Source organism: Cetorhinus maximus, chromosome 11 (genome assembly GCF_964194155.1).
Source record: "Cetorhinus maximus chromosome 11, sCetMax3.hap1.1, whole genome shotgun sequence".
In the NCBI taxonomy this organism is placed as follows: domain Eukaryota; kingdom Metazoa; phylum Chordata; class Chondrichthyes; order Lamniformes; family Cetorhinidae; genus Cetorhinus; species Cetorhinus maximus.
Genome location: NC_135889.1, coordinates 11,724,053 through 11,745,743, shown reverse-complemented (window position 1 = coordinate 11,745,743; position 21,691 = coordinate 11,724,053). Strand labels below are relative to the sequence as shown.

General features: G+C 46.0%; 1 protein-coding gene across 2 annotated transcripts in view; it reads right to left on the bottom strand.

Moving 5' to 3' along the window:
- The window catches only part of plekhm3 (pleckstrin homology domain containing, family M, member 3), an 87,605-nt gene extending 66,776 nt beyond the window's left edge, over positions 1–20,829 (bottom strand). For both annotated transcript variants that reach the window (XM_078551542.1, XM_078551540.1), the window contains exons 1-2: positions 20,720–20,829; positions 5,812–7,263 (exon numbers count right to left, since the gene is read on the bottom strand). In XM_078551542.1, coding sequence (XP_078407668.1) covers positions 5,812–6,391 — 580 coding nt within the window. In that variant the 5' untranslated portion in view covers positions 6,392–7,263; positions 20,720–20,829. The remainder of the gene's footprint in view (positions 1–5,811; positions 7,264–20,719) is intronic.
- Positions 20,830–21,691: the final 862 nt, after the last annotated feature.

Below are 21,691 nucleotides of genomic sequence, written 5' to 3'. Positions count from 1 at the left end.
CTGTGGAGAGAGAAACAGAGTTAACATTTTGAGTCCCTATGATTCTTCAGAGCCTGTTCCGTGGACAGATTCTTGTTCGGCAAGGGAATCAAAGGTTATTGGGGGTAGATGGGAATGTGGAACTCGAAACACAAACAGATCATCCATGATCTTCTTGAATGGTGGAACAGGTTCAGGGAGCCAAATGGCCTACTTCTGCTCCTATTTCATATGTTCATATGTACGTACGTTCGTAGTGGTTAGAATATGGAACTCAAATCCATATGGAGTAATTGAGGCAAATAGTATTGATCCATTTAAGGGTAATCGCAAGGTAATCGGAAAGAACAAAGGAATAGAAGGATATGCAGATAAAGTGAGATGATGTAGAGTCAGAGGAATCTCATGTGGCACATAAATGCTAGCAAGGACCAGTTGGGCTGAATGACCTGTTCCTGTGCTGTTCATTCTATGCATGTATGCAATTCTGAGATTGTGAAAGGCACACATAAATGCAAGTTCTTTCTTTACTGCTGACTGGGCTGCATCTGTATGAGGACCAATCTCTTTTTTGCCTAACTAACTGCTCTTCATGTATCAGCTAAGACAGTAGGGGTTAGATTTGCCACAGTTGGTGGACTGGGCTGCTTCTCTACCACAACGTACGAGTGCCAGCAGCCTTCAGTTCACTGGTCACACAGCGGGGTTTTATTGTTGAGATTTTCTCCCCGACCATACTTTCCCAATTTACGTATTTTTACAATAAGGTCACCCACGCAGTGGTGGGAGGGTTAATGAGTAGTGAATGTTTAACTGAATCATTACAGCACAGGAGGCCGTTCGACCCACTGTGTCTGCAATGTCTTTTCGAATGAGCAATTCACCTATGTGAACAGCTGAGTATCTGAGGAAATGGAGAAGGGGTGAGCGGTTGACACTGAAATAGGCAAGGCCTCGGCAGAGCTCAACCCCAAGTAGCGCTGTCCCCACCACCCAAAAAAAGAAACCATGGGACCAGGGCAGGCAATCCCAGCCTTAGCGTTGACAGGACATTGTTCATATGTTTGGTTAAAGCCAAGTAGTTCAAGATGGCAGCTCACCACCACCTTCTCAAGGGCAGTTAGGGATGGGCAACAAATGCTGGCCTTGCTGCCAATGCTCCCATCCAATGAATAAATTTTTAAAAATTAAATATTGCTCAATTTCCAGCCAGGAGCCATTGAACAATGATGAGGAGTGGGAAGCCCAGCTGGATTCATCCGTTCAAAATTCAGCGTTGTGGTATCCCTTATAGCACCTGGGATGGGATTAAGCTAACTTGACACCGCCCAGAGGACCTTCCATACCTGTATCACCCGGCACCACACTGGGTAGTGCCTCTATCCTTAAGGTAAACTTCTAAGTTTTGTTCATTTTATGTCCGCTGATTTCATAAAGCCAACTTGACCATCTAGCCTTAAGTAAACACAATTTGCTAAAATCAGAATAAGGCATTGAAAAAAAAACCCAGAATTCTGGAGGGAGGAATTGGTTTTGGTACAGGAAATGGCTTGTACGGTTGATTTGGTGTTGAAATCTTTATGTTACAATTCTCTCAAAAATCCTTCAACATTTTAGCATTGAAATGTGAAAGCAAAGAAGCACTCTTGCAAACCCAATGCTGCTCTTTTAAAGGTGGGTACACAGTAGGGTAACGTTGCTGTCATCCTTATCCCTGCAACCCTCCAGCATGCTCCTCCAATGCTGGCCTCTTTGTGCATCCCTGATTTCACCTGTCCCACCACTGGTGGTCGTGCCTGCAGCTGAGAAGGCCCCAAGCTCTGGAATTCCCTCCCTAAACCTCTCTTCCTTTAAGAGGCTCCTTAAAACAAGCTTTCAGTCACCTGTCCTAACGTCTCTTTATATGGCTCGGTGTCAACTTTTTTTTAAACGCTCCTGTGAAGCACCTTGGGATGTTTTAATTATGTTGGTGATTGCAGATCCTTGAAATGCCGTTAAAGGTGCTGCATAAATACATGTTGCTGCCGTTGCAAAAGTTAATTTCCATTTTTTGCAACAGTTTAATTCTTTTTAATAAAGGCTCCTTTTGGCAATATGCTTCTTACAAATGATAAGACAGCAAAAAATTACTTTCCTTTTTTGCTGTGGAGATGGCGACTGCTCTGCGCTCCTTGTAATGTAAGCAAGAGCTCCTGCCATTCATTAGTATCTGTCATACTTAAAAACCATTCCATTCAGTGGACACACTAATCCACTATTTGCTGGATAATAGATGTATGTTTTGCCGCTGCACTTTCCCTATTAATCCAATAATGCAAATTCTCTTATTTTCAGTCCCTGGTGCATGTCACTTGGCTGCAGATGACAGTGGCCCATTTCTCTCCTCCCCCTCCACTCCCCGTTGACTATAAATGGCATTTCGAGGATCTGCAATCACCAAGACCAATATGCTTTCTCTGTGTGAGGGAGGTCTGCAGCACCTTTTGTTGTACGAGAAAAAGCCTCATTCAGGCCTGTTTTTCTCTGTCTCCATAATACAAGATATTGTTTTTTTTCCTCTCTCTCTCTCTCTTTCTTACTCTCTTCCTCTCAATCACAGTGAAAGGAAGCTAGAAAAATATTTTCTCAATTAAAACAGTTCGGACCTCATGGATCAGGGGATGCATTCAACTGCACAGTCTTGTGCTCAGTGAGACAGATAATTGTTCATTGCTTGCAGTGCAACCTCAAGATCCCATCTCTTGCTCAAAGTGATTTTTATTTAAACTAGTGCAGCATTAAAAGAACAAAACAAATTTGAACAAAGACATGGAAAGCTAGTGAGCAAGGTATAAGAACATACAAAACTGGCAGACAGGGAAAGACCAGTCCTGTCAAGACTGCACCACATTCATGATGGCTGGTGCACTTCAATCCCCTGATAATTCAGCAACAGTGGAGTTGTCGAGAAAGGTGGCGGTGAAGTAGAGTTGGGTGTCACCAGCGTGCATGTGAAAACTAACGTCGAGCCTTTAGATGGTGTCGCCAAGGGCGGAGTGTAGATGAGAAATAGGAAGGGGTCAAGGATTAATCCTTGGCAAACAGAGAGGTAACAGTGCAGGAGGAGGAAGAGAAGCCATCGCAAGTGAGTCTCTGGCTACGATTAGCTGGATAAGAACGGAACCACGTGAGAGCAGTCCCACCCAGCGAGACGACAGTGGAGAGGTGTGATGTATTTCAAGGCGGCTCCTGTGCAGTCAGCTCCCTCAGGAGCTCCTCACCACAGCTGCCCATTTGCAGCCTGTTGCTCCTTCTACCCTGTAAAGCTTGACTTCTGCTGATTCCTGACTTCTGCTGATTAAGTTCCCCTGATTCCAAAAGTGGGTGCGTTTTAACACAAATTTCAAGTTAACTGTTAGTATAAACAGCCTCTGTCCATACCCATGGTTCAAAGTCCATACCCCAACATAATATATCTAAATGAAGTTAGGTTCCATTCCAATATGACATCCAGGATGGGAAACAATAGTTATGAGAAAAGGCCCACTGACACTAAAACTATTTCAACTGGAGCAAAAGGGTCAAGATTGATTTGAGATTTTTAAACTTATGATGAATTTTGACACAAGAAAAATACCTGCATTTATGTTGCACTTTTCACGACCTTAGGATGTCCTTATGTGCTTTATAGTCAATGGAGTACTACTGAAACATAGTTATTGCTATAATGTAGGGAAGGCAGCAGCCAACTGCACACAGCAAGATCCCACAAACAGAATTGAGATACTGACCAGATCATCTGATTTTGTAATGTTGATTAAGGGATAAATATTGGCCAGGACAGTGGTGAGGTCTCCACCGCACTTCTTCGAAATAGTGGCGTGAAATCTTTTACATCCACCTGCAGGGGGCAGACCGGGCCTCAGTTTAACGTCTTATCCGAAAGCCAGTGCAGTTCAGCACTCTCCCAGTACTGCACTGGAGTGTCAGAGAGGAGGATGTGCGAAAGTCTCTGGAGTGGGGCTTGAGCCCACAACCTTCTGACTCAGAGATGAGAATGCTACCGCTGAACCATGGTTAAGACCCAAGCAAAACAGCATTTCCTTTGGTTGGGGAGTTGATGATAAGGGGTCCACCTGTTATATTTCTCCTTTTTCAAATTGCAAAATTAAGTCATTTCAGTCTTTCACATTTATTCTAAAATGATGACCCACGTGTCCTTCTGGGACACGATGTCAAACCCCCATGAGACCCAACAGTATCCGCTTTGGGAATGCTTTAGCTAATTATAAATAATTCCTGTTGTTATTATTCAACTCAATTATGAGCAGTTTGTCCCTATCTCTCCTGAAGGCACCAGTCCAAGTTGGGCCAACAGGTGCCACTGATACCTTGCAAACCTTGGACAGCCTATTCGCCATGGAAGTCAGCACAGGGAGGACTGGATACCATTCAAATGCAGGATCCCAGGCTGATATCCCCCTCCCTTGCCCAGTGTTATGGAGGTTAGTAATGATGCCTTTGCTGTAATTAACTGTTCTAAACCACATAACTTCCACCATCAGGAACAGTACCTCAGTATAAGCCATCAGCAGTACAGCAAAAAGCTGACTGAAATTTTAAAAAAAGGAATATGTTGAATATATTTCATGAACAATAATAAAAGGGTTGGGAGATTGTTATCAAAGGGTGAGCTTATCAATGAGTGATCCAACCTATTCAATCAATGTCGAGGCTCTGTTTGGCAATGAAAAGAGTTTCCTTCACTTGCCAGACAAGGGAGCACAGGACCCTGGAGTACTGGTATTGTCACTGGACTAGTAGTCCAGAGGATCAGTCTAATACTCCAGGAACATGGGTTTGAATCCCACCACGGCAGCAGGTGGAACTTAAATTCAATTCATAAAATCTGAAATTAAAAGTTAATCTCAGTAATGGTGACCACAAAACTATAGTCGATTGTTGTAAAAACCCATCTGGTTCACCTATTAGGGAAATTCCTACCTGGTCTGGCTTACATGTGACTCCACAGTAATGTGGTTGACTTTTAACTGCCCTCTGAAATGGTCAACTCAAGGGCAATTCAGGATGGGTAACAAATGCTGACCTTGCCTGTAATACCCACATCCCACAAAAGAATGAAGAAAATATATAGGAACAGGAGACCATTCAACCCCTCGGGGCTCTTCTACCATTCAATTGGTACATGACTAATCTGTACCTTAACTCCATTTACCCATCTTGGTTCCACATCCCTTAATACCTAACCTAACAAAAATCTATCAATTTCAGTTCTGAAATTTTCAAATGACCACACCACTTCCCCTCCCAAAGTCTCAACAGCTTTTTATGGAGAGAGTTACATATTTCCACTATGCTTTGAGGGAAGAAATAGTTCTTGACATCACCCTGAGTGGCCCAGCTCTAACTTTAAGGTTGTTCTGGACTCCCCTACCAGAGAGGAAATAGTTTCTCCCCATTTACCCTATCAAGTAATTTGATTATTTTAAACACCTTGAGACCGCCCTTTAATCTTCTATACTCAAGGAAATACAAATCTGGTCTATGCAACCTGTCCTCATAATTTAATCTCTTTAGCCCGGTATCATTCTGGTGAACCTGCACAGCACCTCTTTCAAGGCCAATATATTCTTCCTGAGGTGCGGTGCCCAGAACTGAACCTAGTACTCCAGTTGCACTCTAGCCACAGCTTTATACAACTTGTCCAACCCTTAGAATTCCAGTCCACCTGAGATAAAGGCCAACATTCCATTAGACTTCATATCTGCAGCATGACTATCACTTTGTGAAGTAAAAGGAAGTTCGACCAGCTGCAATATGGGTGGCACTTACCGCCTTGGCTTTGAGTGGCCGTTGAAAAATTTCCACCTTTGCTAAACGAGGATGAGAAAGAGACGCTGGAGGGAGCTATCTCCGAATCTAGTGGATAGTGGGCTGGCGCTGGGCCAGATTGTGACTGGCAACAAGACGGAACAATGTCAGATTGCGATCGAAAGAGCAGCGGCCGGTTGGGTTGCCATTCCTCAGCCAGATTGCCCTTCCTGGCATGGGCCGCGCTGTATGAGATGAAGGAGCCCTCAGTGTCCGCACCAGCAGCCCACTGCTGTGTCGGCCCATTGGCCACTCTAACTGGTTTGCTGGTGGGTGCATTTCTCCCGACTTCTATTTGCTTTGCAGACTCCGATTTGCTCATTTTCTGAGCTGTACTTCTGCTGCCATCTCTCTTGTGTGACCTCTCACCTCTCACCTTGAGGACTTCATGTCCAATGATCACTGGGACCTCCTGGATGCCAAACACTTCCTGTTTTGGGGGATCCTCACGCCTTACCTGGTCATCAATGCCACTGAAAAGAAAGAACTCCTCAGTGGCCTCCAAAGCAGGACTGATATCATCTGCTTCCAGTGCTTCCATTGGTTGCTCTTGTTAAATTCTGGCTGAGTTACCAACGATTTAATGATCAGTCCAAATAGTTTGATCAGAAGTGCAGTAAAATCAACTCACAGGAATCCAGCAGCTCTACTCCTTTTAAAAGGTTCCTTGAACATCAACGGGGAGTCCTATTCTTCCAACTCATCTATAAACAGTTGCAACAAGTCAGCTTTATTACTAATGGGTCTTGCACCTAAGCCTCACATCTGACACCACACAGTCCTTAAAGAATGGTGAACATGGCGTGCCAATTTGCCAGTTCAAACCTACTCAAAGGAAGATGGGGGAGTGGTTCCTTTACTCTGTTTAGAAGTTCTAAAATTGGGCTCAGTGCAAAAGACTACAAAAGATGCTGAGCAAAGCGACTAAAAATATACATCTAAAATTCTGACACCAAAAACAAAATATTTTTATCGCCAAATAAAAGGGTTCATGTCTTCTCTTCAACTGGAGGCCGCTAACATGCTAGCAAAGCAAAGCCATGTTGATGGGCTGGTATGGTCTGTGAGTCAATGACAAGCCTGGAATTCTTCAATCTTTTCACTTCAGGAATCCTGCAATCTGTCAACAAGCTATGATAGTGTCGAGTGATCGGAGTAAATAGAGGTGCTTTTAGATCAGCACTCCATCTTGACAAGGCAATCTGCCTGCATCGTGCAGCAAACACCACACCTGCCCTAGGGAAAATGAGTGTAAATTGACAGTTTACAATCAATTAGAACATTTCTGGGCTGCTGCATATGGGTCTTGTTACTCAAGAGTTTAGCACCGAGGTCCTTCACAAAAGCACGCCATGCCTATTGTTCAATTACTGTCCATGTTGAGAGTTGATTACAGGCAGAAGAGGTCAACCCCTGAGGGGAGAAGGAAAGAATAGGTGACTTTCATTCTGTGCTTGCTACATTGAAGACACATCAGATATTAATTTATAAAGGTGCAGGGTTAAGCTGCAACATCAATGTTAAGAACATTATTCCTCACATGTCCAATACACAAATACAAAGAATTCATGTGGTTTATATATGGATTAATAGATATCTACAGGCTGGAGTATAATTAAGTGGGTTTGGATGCTTTATGTATAATGATTACCTGGGCAGGAGGGACAGGTCAGGGGTGGAAGGGGGAAGCAGGGCGTGGGGTGAATGTGAAAGAGAGCACTCAGCTAATTTACATAGTGTTTTAAATAAATTATTTCAACTGCCCACTCTGCTCCTGCAGAAGAGCCTGAGCCTTGGGACCTTCCTCATATCTCCCCTTAGCACACAACCCAACCCTATTCCGAGAAGGGCTCCCTGTTGTCTGCCAGAAACTGATCAGGCGTTGTTCCAATGCTACTTACATTAGTCTGCCCCATTGCAGTTCAGACGGGATTACCATCATTTCCATGATGCAGCAGGGTAATTGTAAGAGGGCATCAATCTGTTGATAAAACATGGGGACCCTAATACAAAAGAATGTTTGGGAAGTGGTTTAAGGTACATTCTAATATAAACATTGACTCCCTCTGCCATCGATGCACAGTGTCTGCCATGTGTCCATCTACAAGATGCACTGCAGCCACTCGTCAAAGATTTTTTAACAGCACCTTCCAAATCTGCAAACTTTGGTGCCTAGAAGAATAAGGGCAGCAGATACATGGGAACATTACCACCTGCAAGCTCTCCTGCAGGTCATACACCAGCTTCACTTGGAAATATATCACCAATCCTTCACTGTTGTTGGGTCAAAATCCTGGAACTCCCTCCCTAACAGCACTGCGGGTGTACCTATGCCAAATGGACTGCAGTGGCTCAAGGCGGTGGCTCACCACCACTTCTCGAGGGACAATTAGGGATGGGCAATAAATGCTGGACTAGCCAGCGACACCCATGGCCTGAAAATGAATTAAAAAGTAAAGCGCCTCTGCTTCTTTTAAATTGTATCCATTTTGATTATCAAAAGGTCTACCAGGTGATGGAGGAAGTATCAACAATAGCTTTTAATGCAGTAAAACATCTCAAAATGTTTCACCGGAGTGTTATCATACAAAATTTGGCACCAAGTTACTTAAGGTGATCAGAAGGTGGTGAAATTCCTACTTGGTTGGTGGCGCAACACAGGTGATAGCATATCAGAAGTCATTTTACCCCCCATCTGATTTCTTTCCCCATCAACTTTGATGAAAAGGAAAAATTGTAAGGGGTGTAAAGCATGCTGCTGATTCGCTATGGTGCATATTGCTTTCTCATCTAAAACCAACTTTACTCCTCCCAACCGCCCCCATGAGCTGCTCCCCTGCCATCACGTTCCCCTTCCCGCTCACATGGATGTAAAACATTCCATTTTCCATTGGCAAAAGAGCAAGGGAGTTCTCCCCGATGTCCCAGAAATCATGAGAACAAATTTATTATCTGGTCGTCATCACATTCATGTTTGTGGGACCTTGCTGCGCGCAAATTGGCTGGAGTGTTTCCACTTTTACAACAGTGGCTTCATTGGCTATAAAGGTGTTTGAGGCATCCTAAGTTCATGAAAGGCACAATATCAATGTGAAACCTTCCCTTTTACAGTTATAGAATCACAGAAATATTGTCCTTTGCAAAACATTGGCAACTCTTTTTGCTGTTTTGTTATTCCAGTGTTGGCAGTGTTCTGTGCTCAATCACTGCAACTACACTTTGCTTTTCTGGGTATACTAGTTAGGAATAAATGATAGATTCTAATCCTTAGCTTCCTTTCCTTGTCTGAATCCAGTACCAGATGAGCAGAAATTTCTTCCAATTAAATATTGACAAGACAGAAGTCATTGTCTTTGGTCTCTGTAACAAACTCCATTCCCCAGCCACCAACTCCATCCCTCTCCCTGGCAACCAGCTGACGGTTAATCAGATGTTCACGAGCTTGGTATCATATTTGGCCCCGAGATGGGACTTCCAACCATATATCCAAGCCATCATCAAGGCCAGGCCTGTGTAATGTTGAACATCTCCCTGCCTCAGTTTATCTGCTGCTGAAACCCTGGTCCCTGTCTTTGTCATCTCTAGACTTGATTATTCCAACACACTCCTGGCCATCCCTCCATATTCTACCCTCCATAAACTTGAGATCACCCCAAACTCTGCTACTTGTGTCCTTACTCACCATCTCATTCAACAATAGCCCCCTGTGCTTACTGACCTACACTGTCCCTGGTTAAGCAACACCTCAATTTTAAAATTCTCATCCTGGTTTTCAAATTTCTCCATGGCCTCGACCCTCCCTATCTCAGTAATGTCCTCCAGCCCCACAAACCTCCAAGATCTCTGTACTCCTTTAATTCTGGCCTCTTGAACACCCCCCATTTGAACCGCTCAAGCATTGGTGGCTGTGCCTTCAGCTGCCTGGGCGTTAAGCTCTGAAATTCCCTCTCCAAACCTCTCACCCTCTCTACCTCTTTACCCCTTTAAGATACTTCTTATAATTTGTCTCTTTGACTCAGCTTTTGGTCATCTGCCAAATATCTGCTTATGTTGCATGGTTTCAAATTATGATTTATCATGCTCCTGTGAAACCTTGAGATATTGTATTAGGCTGAAGGTGCTACATAAATGCAAATTGTTCCTGCTGATATTATTCTTCACCCTAAGAAACGAAGCAGAGGTCATGGAGAGCGGGGGGACTTTATACAGAAATTGTGGCTCCTGAACCATGCACCATTAACACATCCTTCTCAGATAGAAGGTAGGCTTTAGGCCATTGGTCACCATCATAGGAAGAGCCAAAAGAAAAAATAAGAAAAAATATTAACAGAGAATGTGCGACACATGTACATCTGCTTCAGATAAACCATGATGCAGAGATAACGGTGGAATTGGAAATGGAGATAAAAGCTCAAGTAGTAAAAACATTTAAAGGAAACTAAGGAAGGGACTTGGAATTCATAGAACGATGCAGCACAGAGAAGGCCATTCAGCCCATCATCTATATGCCGATTCTTTTGGTGGAGCTGTCCAATTAGTTACACTCCTCTATTTTTTTCTTTAAGTCTGTTTTTCCCCCCCTTCAAATATTTATCCAATTCTCTCAAGTATTGCTGTTGAGTCTGCTCTCACCACCCTGTCAGGGAGTGCATTCAGGTCACAGCTCCTATGTTTAAAAAAAATTAACATTCCACCTGAACACTTTCTCCATATTTACAGTATCAAAACCCTTCATGATTTTGAACATCTCCCCTTGATTTTCTCTGCTGTAAGAAGGACAACACCCCAGCTTTTCCAATCTCTCCATATACCTCAAGTCCCCCACCCCGAAACGATTCCAGTAAATCTCTTCTGCATCCTCTCCAAGGCCTTGAGATCCTTCTTAACATGTGGTGCTCAGAACTGAAGACAATGCATCAACGGAGGCCTAACCAGTTCTTTATAATGGATCATTTAACTTCTTTGCCTTTGCATTCTCTGCTTTTATCAAAAAAGTCAAGAACCCCAAATGCTTTTTGAACAACCTTCTCAATCTGCCTTGTCAATTAAATATTTGTGTACATATACACTGAGCTCTCTCTGTTCCTCCAGCTCCTTTAAAATTGCACCATTCACTTTATATGCCCCCCTCCCCACCACCCTTAAGCTTCCCACCAAAATGCATCACCTCACACTTCACTATATTAAATTGCATTTGCCATGTGTCTGCCCATTTCACCATGTTGCCTATGCCCTCCTGGTATCTGGTTAGGGTTGCCAACTGTGATTAAATGTTATTCTGCTCCAGCCATATTCAGCCAACATACTCATCCTTGTGACATACTGCCTTCCTACACCAACTGGAAAGCAAATAGACTCGTTTCCTAATTGGATGCTTCTTGACTGTCAGCCAAACAGCCTTTTACCGCCCCCCAGCGCCCCCCACCCCCGCGCCCCCCCACCCCCCCCCCCCCCCCCCCCCCCACCCATTGTTTTTATATCTGGTAATGTGAAATGATCAAAGTTTTTTTTTGAAAACTATCTTTTTTAACGTCAATGATTTTTCTCCAGGATTGCACAGAGCAGTGTCCTGGAGATTGATTTTCAATTCCCGGAGACTCCAGGCCAATCCTGGAGGGTTGGCAACCCTAACCGTGTTACTAACTCACTAACTCCATTATTGTTTCGGTAATACCTCCTTCTTACACTGACATTGGCAGCATCCTCCTCTCTCATGAAGACAGGTGCAAAGTACTTATTTAGTACCTCAGCCTCCACAAGATTATCGCATTTTAGGTCCCTTGTCAGCTCCATCTTTCCTTTGACTACCTTTTTACTGTTTGTGTATTTTTGAAAGCATTTCGGGTTCCTTTTATTTTGGCTGATAATCTATTCTCATACACTCTCTTTGACCCTCAGTGTTGTTCATACGTCAAATAGCAACCAATTTGCACACAGCAAGGCCCCACAATGCGATAATGAGCAGAGTGTGCCAGAGCAGAATATAACACTGTATATTTTTATCCAAATATATCCTTATTGCTATTTATTTTTACACTGGAGTTTTTGGCTGAACAAAGATCCCTCAAGATGGCAGACTCTCTGTCTGTCAGTTATCATCTGTGAGTCTCCAGAACAAAATAATTCACTTCTCAGTTTCGGGAATGTCACACCTTGTTACGTCTAAGGAGCTTCTACCAGACCATCTGGGGACAGCACAGCACAACTTCAAAGCAAGCTACTGGAAGGCTATTTGCATTTGACAAACCACGCTTGCTAACGGAGTCTGAGAGTCTATGGAGACAATGACTTCCCAAACACCAGGCACGCAACAAATAGCACCTTTTTCAATCCATAATGGCTGAGACGTCATCAGTCTGGAACACAAAGCCAATTTCCAGACAGTGGATAAACATCCTTTGTTGAAGATATTGTGGAGGCAAGGTCACATGACCTAAGACTCTGGCTTGTTGAACAGGTTAATGTCTCCTTCCTGAGCTGCAAGTTCCAGTCTGCTGTTTAACATCTGACTGCAAGGCCACACCAAAGCAAGCCCTGGCCAAACTGGACAACTGACCCCCATCCAACCTGCCTCTGCTGGAGGTGTAGTACCATTGCATACAAAATTGATTCATCTCTGCGTGCCCACTTCATCTTGTGACAACAACCCCACTGGAAAAGCAAATTTTACAACACTGGTTTTCAACCTGCCGACCCTTGTGAAAAAATTCCTCATTGGACTTTTACTCTGGACTCTGGAGCTCACGAGAACCAATATTACTGTACAAGTGTGGAGGGGGAAGTTACTGTCCTTCCTTTTCGCGGTTTTTGAACGTGTGCAATAAACTAACCTGAGTCAATCCTACCTCAAATTTGCCGAGGGGTTATTAGTAGAAATCGGGACACAAAAACCAAAGAGTTGGGAAATACCCCACCGTTTATTAAATAAAAGAAACAATTCAAAACACCTTTCTGTTTACGAACGGGTGGTGAGAAGAAAAATCAATGCTGTTTGTACAGACTTCCTTACAAGGGTTTTGTTAAGTGTTGGTCGAGGATTAAGGAAAAGCCAAGTCTCCGGGAGAATTCCTCTGCTCTTCTTCAAATAATGCCATGAGATCTGTAACACCTACCCAAGAGGGCAGATGTGGCCTCGGTTTAACATCACATTCAAAAGATGGAACCTCTGACAGTGCAGCACTCCCTCAGTACTGCATTGGTATGTCAGCCAGGATTTTGTGCTCAAAATCTATGGAGTGAGACTTCAAGCCAAAACCTTCTGACCCAAGAGGTGACAGTACCACCCACGGAGCCATACCTCACAACTTACGAACAGTAATTCTTTCGAGTTATCAACGGTCACAGATTGCAACTTTTTCGAGTACAATCACAGTTCTTGGTTTCCGGGAGTGGGACATGAACCCACAACCCTCTGATTCAAAGGCGAGGGTGCTATGAACTGAGCCACAGCTGCAACTGCCAACAGTATAAGCAAAGCAATCTCACCTGTGGTTGGAATGGTTTCTGATCATCCATTAGTCTCAACCACATGCCACTCATTCCAATGTTAATTATCTCTTTACCCATCATTTTACAACTCCATTAATTGTTGATATCACGCATCGCATCCCCAATGATTTTGATTTATTCCCTTATTCTTGCAACCTCAGCACTGTCATCAAGCAATCCACTGAACTTAACTGTCTCCGTTCACAGGTACCTTTCAGTTGTGATGGGCAATAGCACTTCAAGCACGAGGGGTTCTCTTCCCAAATCCCAGCTGAGTCCCGTTCAGCTCCGTCGTGCAGGACACAGAAGCAGCAGGGGTACGGAGGAGGGAGAAACAAAAACAATGCATCCTCTGGGCCTTGGAGAGGTGACCTCATTGATTTAGAGTGCAGCACTAATCAAGCTCTCACATGCAGATTCAGAAGCACGGTGCAGCAAACAAGGCTGGCCCTGGTAATCCCAGAGCATCAATATTTCACGGGCATTACGTAATGAAAAGCCAATCAAGTGCTGTGACTGTGCATAAATAATGGGAAGGAGGACAGAAAGGCCCATTTTCAGAAATTGGACTTCTGCTTCATCTCGAACGAATTTCCTAGGTATAAACTGCGATGTGATCCTTTTACTGCCTGTTAGCTAATAAGTGTAAATACAGAAACAGGACTGTCGGCATTTACAGGTCCAGCGGAGAAGGAGGAAAACTTTCACAATAAGATCCTGCTCCATATGCAAGCATAGCTACATTTCTGCTCTGTAAGCCCATGGTGTTTTCTATGAATGTGATGAGGGTGTTATCCCTCTTCAACACTGTCTTTCTCCAATGCTCTCTCCTCCACTGCCCATGCTCTCACACGGTTCCACTCCCACCTATCTGATCATAACCAGAGAATCTCTAGTGATGAAAGCAAAAAACTGTAGATGCTAGAAATCCAAAACAAAAACAAAAATACCTGGAAAACCTCAGCAGGTCTGACAGCATCTGTGGAGAGGAACACAGTTAACGTTTCGAGTCCGTATGACTCTTCAACAGAACTAAGGAAAAATAGAAAAGAGGTGAAATATAAGCTGGTTTAAGGGGGGTGGGGTGGGACAGGTAGAGCTGGATAGAGGGCCAGTGATAGGTGGAGATAACCAAAAGATGTCACAAACCAAAAGATGTCACAGACAAAAGGACAAAGAGGTGTTGAAGCTGGTGATATTATCTAAGGAACGTGATAATAAAGGTACAGATAGCCCTAGTGGGGATGGGGTGGGGGGAAGGGATCGAAATAGGCTAAAAGGCAGAGATAAAACAATGGATGGAAATACATTTAAAAATAATGGAAATAGGTGGGAAAAGAAAAATTTATATAAATTATTGGAAAAAAGGAGGATCGGAAAGGGGGTGGGGATGGAGGAGAGAGTTCATGATCTAAAATTGTTGAACTCAATATTCAGTCCGGAAGGCTGTAAAGTGCCTAGTCGGAAGATGAGGTGCTGTTCCTCCAGTTTGTGTTGAGCTTCACTGGAACAATGCAGCAGGCCAAGGATGGACATGCGGGCATGAGAGCAGGGTGCAGTGTTGAAATGGCAAGCGACAGGGAGGTCTGGGTCATGCTTGCGGACAGACCGGTGTTCTGCAAAGCGGTCACCCAGTCTGCATTTGGTCTCTCCAATGTAGAAGAAACCGCATTGGGAACAGCGAATGCAGTAGACTAAATTGAGGGAAGTGCAAGTGAAATGCTGCTTCACTTGAAAGGAATGTTTGGGCCCTTGGGCGGTGAGGAGAGGGGAAGTAAAGGGGCAGGTGTTGCACCTTCTGCGGTTGCATGGGAAGGTGACGTGGGAGGGGGTTGAGGTGTAGGGGGTGATGGAGGAGTGGACCAGGGTGTCCCGGAGGGAACGATCCCTGCTGAATGCCGCCGGTGGGGGGTGAAGGGAAGATGTGTTTGGTGGTGGCATCATGCTGGAGTTGGTGCAAATGGCGGAGGATGATCCTTTGAATGTGAAGGCTGGTGGAGTGATAAGTGAGGACAAGGGGGACCCTATCATGGTTCTGGGAGGGAGAGGAAGGTGTGAGGGCGGATGTGCGGGAGATGGGCCGGACACGGTTGAGGGCCCTGTCAACCACCGTGGGTGGAAAACCTCGGTCGAGGAAGAAGGAAGACATGTCAGAGGAACTGTTTTTGAAAGTGGCATCATCAGAACAGATGCGACGGAGGCAAAGAAACTGAGAGAATGGGATGGAGTCCTTACAGGAAGCGGGGTGTGAGGAGCTGTAGTTGAGGTAGCTGTGGGAGTCGGTAGGCTTGTAATGAATATTGGTGGACAGTCTATCACCAGAAATTGAGACAGAGAGGTCAAGGAAGGGAAGTGTCAGAGATGGACCATGTGAAAATGATGGAGGGGTGGAAATTGGAAGCAAAATTAATAAATCGGGTCCAGACGAGAGCATGAAGCAGCACCGAAGCAATCATTGATGTACCAGAGAAAGAGTTGTGGGAGGGGGCGCTCTAATGATGGCTGCTTCCCCACCTCTGTCTCATTCAACGATGCATCCTTGACACAATCCTCTTGGTCATTGACATATCGCCCCTTGGGAAGACCATCTGCACGGATGGGGTCAGCTCTTACTTGTAAAGCTGACGATACTCAGGTTCTACCTAGGTCAGGGGGCTTGAGAGAAGGTTGGGGGGGGGGGAGGAGCAATTAAAAATTTAAAAACCAGGAACCCAACCCCAACCCGCCATTTTCACAACGATGTGTATTAAGGAGTTAGGGTGTCCCAAAGGGGGAGATGGATCACAGTGCAATCAGGAGCCTGATCGAATTTTTACAGGTGCTGAGTGAGTTTTGGGAAAACCAGTGAAAGGGAGGCAGCAGCTGCCAGCTCAAGGTGGGAAGTGCCTTTTACAGCACTGCTTGTGGACCAGGAGGATCAGGGATGCTTCCCCAAACCCCACCGTAGCCCTTCAAGGTAGCCTTTGGCATCCCTTGTCGGCTTCCTCCCCCAACCAAGTCACCCTCTCCATGTCACAGTTGTGGCCAACCTCCTCACAGCATCCACCCCCCACTCCCAATTCCAATCACCTTCCAATTGCCTCCTGGTCCAGCTGCCAACTTAGCCAGCTTGTTGGGCAAGGAAGGGAAGAAAAAAATGTCAGTTAAGTTCTGCTGTTAAATTCTGTAGGACTTCAGTGTCCCCAGCCGATTTTGTCCTCCTCACGTACCTGCCCCAACTCCACATGGACATCAGCTCCCTTGTCAAATCACAGACACCACTCTCTCACCACTAATTCAAACCTCTTCCTGGACCATCAGCTCAGGCAATTTCTCCACATCCTGTTCGATATGAGCTGAGTTGCTGAACGCCCCCCCACCCCGCCCCCACCCTACCCGCCATCCTTGAGCATGAACCATGCCTACTTCCACCAGCTGCTCCTTCCCCGAGCTCAGTCCATCAGCCATTGAAAACCTTTCTGTCACCTCCAACATTCAATAACTCCAACAATTCCACGACCAGCCTCACAGGCCCCAGCTTGTCCAAAACTCTGCTGCTGCATCCTATTGCGCACCAAGTCCAGCTTGCCTGTCACATTTCCTTGCTGACCTACACTGGCCAGTCCACCAGTACTCAAACTATTAATTTTCTTATCCCAGTGATTAAACCCTTGCATTACCTCTTCTCCTCCTTAACTTTCTCCAGCCCTGTAACTTCACCCCCTGAATATTCTGTTCCTCTGACTCCAGCCTCTTGGACACTCCTTTCCCCACGCCACCCCAACCACTGGTGGCCACACTAAAAAAATGCCTAGGCCCTGCATGCTGGAAATTTCTCCCTAAAATCTTCCATTTCCCTGTCCTTCTTTAAGATCCTCCCCACCACGTTTCCAGAGCTCTCCTTTTTTTTAGCCTCGGCATCAATCTTCACACCTCTGAAGAGCCTTGGGACCAACATCTCTTAAGGCAGGGAGGCTTCCTGGCCCTGGTGATATTCATTCCAAAGTACTAAAAAGAAACAGCGGCTGTGTTAAATATGTCAGGCTTGACTGAGTGGTACAACTCTCAGCCTGTCTGCTCCCTCAGGTGGATATAAATAATCTCAGAGCACTGTTTTGAGGAAGAGCAGGGAAGTTTTCCCCAGTGTCCTGGTTAACATTTATCCCTCAACCAACATCACTAAAACAGGTTATCTGATTACTGTTTGTGAGAGATTGCTGTGCTCCATTGAAACGGTGAGCACACTTCAAGAAGCACTTCACTGGCTGTAAGGCTCTTTGGCTTGCCCCCGAGGCCATGAAAGGTGCTATATCCTTCCTTCTTTAGGAGAAGAATCTATAACTGAAATTCTGCTAGGTGGTTTTGCAGTTTCGTTTTGCAATTTCGTTAATGTGGTAATTTCAAACAGTTACTGAAATCCCAGAACAACACTTAACACCATTTAAAGGACAGATTAACCAGCTCCCTGTTGCATGAATTTATCATCAACAGTCGTAATTCAAGGAAATCAATCATACTCGACCACAAACTTTTAAAATATCAACGCCAGCACTTTATCTTCCCCATTAATTACAGACTGCAAGCATCTTCATTCACTGAGGGAACACCGCCCTTTACAGAGACTGGAAGCAATCTGACAGATTTATTTTCTGATTATGCACGTGGTAATTAAGAATGCAGATTAGTTGCCAAATCGACCTGCTCCCTCATATTTCTCTTCACCCTGAAGATCACCCAGCGAGACATCAGCCATAACTGAGGAAAAGCCATTAGGCTCGAAAAAGCCTGTGGCTATTTCGACAAGGTTTTGACTGGTTATCTATCTGTCTAACAATAGGGCATGCTCAGTGAGGCTGAGTTCACTGCTTTGGACTACAGAGCTCTATGGAGAGACTAATTCTGGGTACAAACTGGCCAAATTTGTTTTCATACTCTCCAACCCTTTCTCTCCCCAATAATCTAACTGTTTCTTATTAATAATGTTCCTTTTTTAAATATCACCAGATAAGCTATGCCATGATATTATATATGACAGGGAATCTACAGATTCCCCGAGTCCTACAAGAGTCAAACTGTACTACGACGGTGTTCATACTCCAAAGCAAAGGACCTCCCACTCTTCCCATCCTGCCCTCCCAACCCCCATCCGTCTTCTGTTCCCCTCTCCCGCCATGTATGAATCAATTTTATCCCTACTAGCATCACCGCTATGTGTCAGCTGAGGCTCAGCTGCTAACACCCTGACCTCTCAGTCAGATGGTCGTGGGTTCAAGTCGCACTGCAAAGACTAGGGCGCATCATCTAGGCTGACAACCCCAGTACAGTATTGAGGAGGTGCTGCATTTGAGTAAGACATTAAATCAAGAGCCCACCTGTCCTCTCAGGCAGGCATAAAAGGTCCCATGGCATGATTTTGTACAAGTCCCTCTTCCAGGAGTCCTGGTCAATTATTTTCCCTCAACCAACATCATGAGAAACTGATTACCAAGGCATTCTTTCACTGGGAGCTTGCTGCGTACAAACTGTCTGCTGTGCTTCCTATGTTGCAACAGTCACTCCACGTGAAAAATATTTCATTGCCTGTAAAGTACTTTGGAAAACCTTAAGGTCACAAAAGGCTCTATATGAAGGCAAGTCTTTCTTTTCATAATGTAAAAGTACTTCACAAAATCCAGGTCCAGCATTGGTGCGGCTACCTATGGTGGACAGTTCAATCAGGCATGTAATGGTGCTAAGTTTCTGCACTTAGCAATAAAAAACTTTAAGACTACATGTCTCAGCAGGCAGCACTGCAATAGAATACAAACTGAAATACTGCAGATGCTGGAAATTTGAAATATTTCCAGCATTTTCTGTTTCCACTGCAACAGAATACTGTTTGGTAACAGAAAATTGCCTTGTAGTAGGCTTTCTGACACATACAGTGCTGTAAACATACCAGTAACTTATCATAGGCAAGACAGAAATTAGAATAATTCAGATCCCATGCCACACAAACATTATGAAACTAAAATAAAATCCCCTCTTTAAAAATTTTTTCCCCTTTGCTGAAAGCACAGACTCTTGCTGGAGCGACACAGAAAATAGGAGCAAAAGTAGGTCATTCGGCCCATCAAGCCTGCTCTGCCATTCAATAAGGTCTACTCAACGCAGTGCTCCCGCACTCCCCATCCCCTTGATGCCTTTGGAGTCCAGAAATCTATTTCTTTATTAAATATATTTCTGTGACTTGGCATCCACAGCCGTTTGTGGTAGAGAATTCCACAGGGTCACCAAACTCCGAGTGAAGATGTTTCTCCTCATCTCAGTCCTAAGTGGCCTGCCCAGATTCCTGAGATTGCGACCCCTTCTTCTAGGACCCCCAGCCAGAGGAACTATCATCCCTGCATCCAGTCAGTCCACCCCTGTAAGAATTTTATACTTTCTAATGAGTTTCCATCTCATTCTTCTATAAGTGGGGGGGGTGGGGTGAAGAGAGGGCGCGCGGGGGAAAGTCGGGCGGTGGAGGGGGAGCATAGTCAGGGAGGGTTGGGAAGAATCAGGGTAGTGGGGATGGGAGGCAGTTGGGCTTGGGGGCCGGGAGGGGGCGCGGGAGGGGGACCAGGCGAGAGTGTGGGAGGGGGGGGCCGGTGGAGGGAGGGAGGGAGGATGGGGGGGGGGGGGTGCAGGGAAGGCAGGGAGCGAGGGGGCAGGGGAGGGGGGAGCGAGGGGGGGAGCGAGGGGGAGGGGGGAGCGAGGGGAGGGGGGGAGCGAGGGGAGGGGGGGAGCGAGGGGGAGGGGGGAGCGAGGGGAGGGGGGGGAGCGGAGGGGAGGGGGGGAGCGAGGGGGAGGGGGGAGCGAGGGGCGGCAGGGGAGGGGGAGGGCGAGGGGCAGGGGGAGGGGGGAGCGAGGGGGGCAGGGGGAGGGGGGGAGTGAGGGGGGCAGGGGGAGGGGGGAGCGAGGGGGGGAGTGAGGGGGGAAGGGGAGGGGGGGAGCGAGGGGGACAGGGAGGGGGAGCGAGGGGACAGGGGGGGGGGGGGGGGGAGCGAGGGGGGCAGGGGGAGGAGGGAGCGAGGGGGCAGGGGAGGGGGGAGCGAGGGGGGCAGGGGAGGAGGGAGCGAGGGGGGCAGGGAGGGGGGAGCGAGGGGGGCAGGGGGAGGGGGGAGGCGAGGGGGGCAGGGGAGGGGGGAGCGAGGGGGGCAGGGGGAGGGGGGTGTAGAGGGGACAGGGGGAGGGGAGGGGTGGGTTTGTCGGGTGGCTGATGGTAGATGTTGGGGGTGGGGTGAATGGGGACTGAGCTCCGCCGCTGTCCGCGAGGGGAGGAGGGGAGGGAGGGTAATAAACTGTAAACAAACGCCGTCATCTCCGCCAGCAATCACTTCATTCCCTTCCCTTCCCCAACAAACAGCCTCCAGCCACTTACAAACAAACAAACTCCTCTCAGTTCATCCCCCGCCTCAAGTGACTCAGGCGACACAGGCAGTCGCCACGACCCAAATCACCGTTACACACTCCCTATGGGCCCAGTGCCACACCGCAAATCCTTCCCCATTCACCTCCCCCTCTCACTTTGGACAAACAGAGCATCGCACAAAAGGTCCGCCCCAAGTCGTTGCAATTGTGAAGAGAATATTCTCAAGTGTGGAAGGATGTTTTCTTGTGGAACTTATAAATTTTTGTTGAATTTGGGACAGTTCATCTCCTTTTCCCTTTCTAGCCTGGAGGGCTGAAATGGAAAATTTAAAAAAAACTTCAGTGCTCCTAATTGAAATGCCTGAATAAACCTTGGATACAGGAGAAAACTTATTTTCCCCAGAATTTCTCATTCTTCCTTTCCAATGAATTGCTCTATCACCTCTCTGATACTTCATCCAGGTAGCTATTGTTCACATCATTTGATCACAGGTAGCATCGACATTGTACTTGATCATGCCCACTGAATAATAACCTCCTCTGCCTACAGAACAGCAGTCATGCAACTCAGCCAAACTGTTTGCTTCGAGTTGTTTCTGAATGTTGTAGAAATACAAAGCTGTCTATGGAACTCACTACCACATGATGCAATTAAGGGCTAGATCAGGCATCAAAGGAAAAAGGAATAGGAACCAAAACCATGATCTCCAGATCCTAACTCGCACCAAGTCCCACCCAGTCATCATACCTGCGCTTGCTAACCTAAATTGGCTCCCAAACCAACAACGTCTCAATTTTAAAATTCTCATCCTTTTTTCAAATCCCTCCGTGGCCTCACCCTTCCCTATCTCTGTAACCTCCTACAACCCTCTGCAATTTCTGCACTCCTCCAATTCTAGTCATTTGCACATCCACAATTTCCTTAATTGCCCATCATTGGCAGCCATGCATTGAGTTGCCTGGGCCCTAAACTCTGTCCATG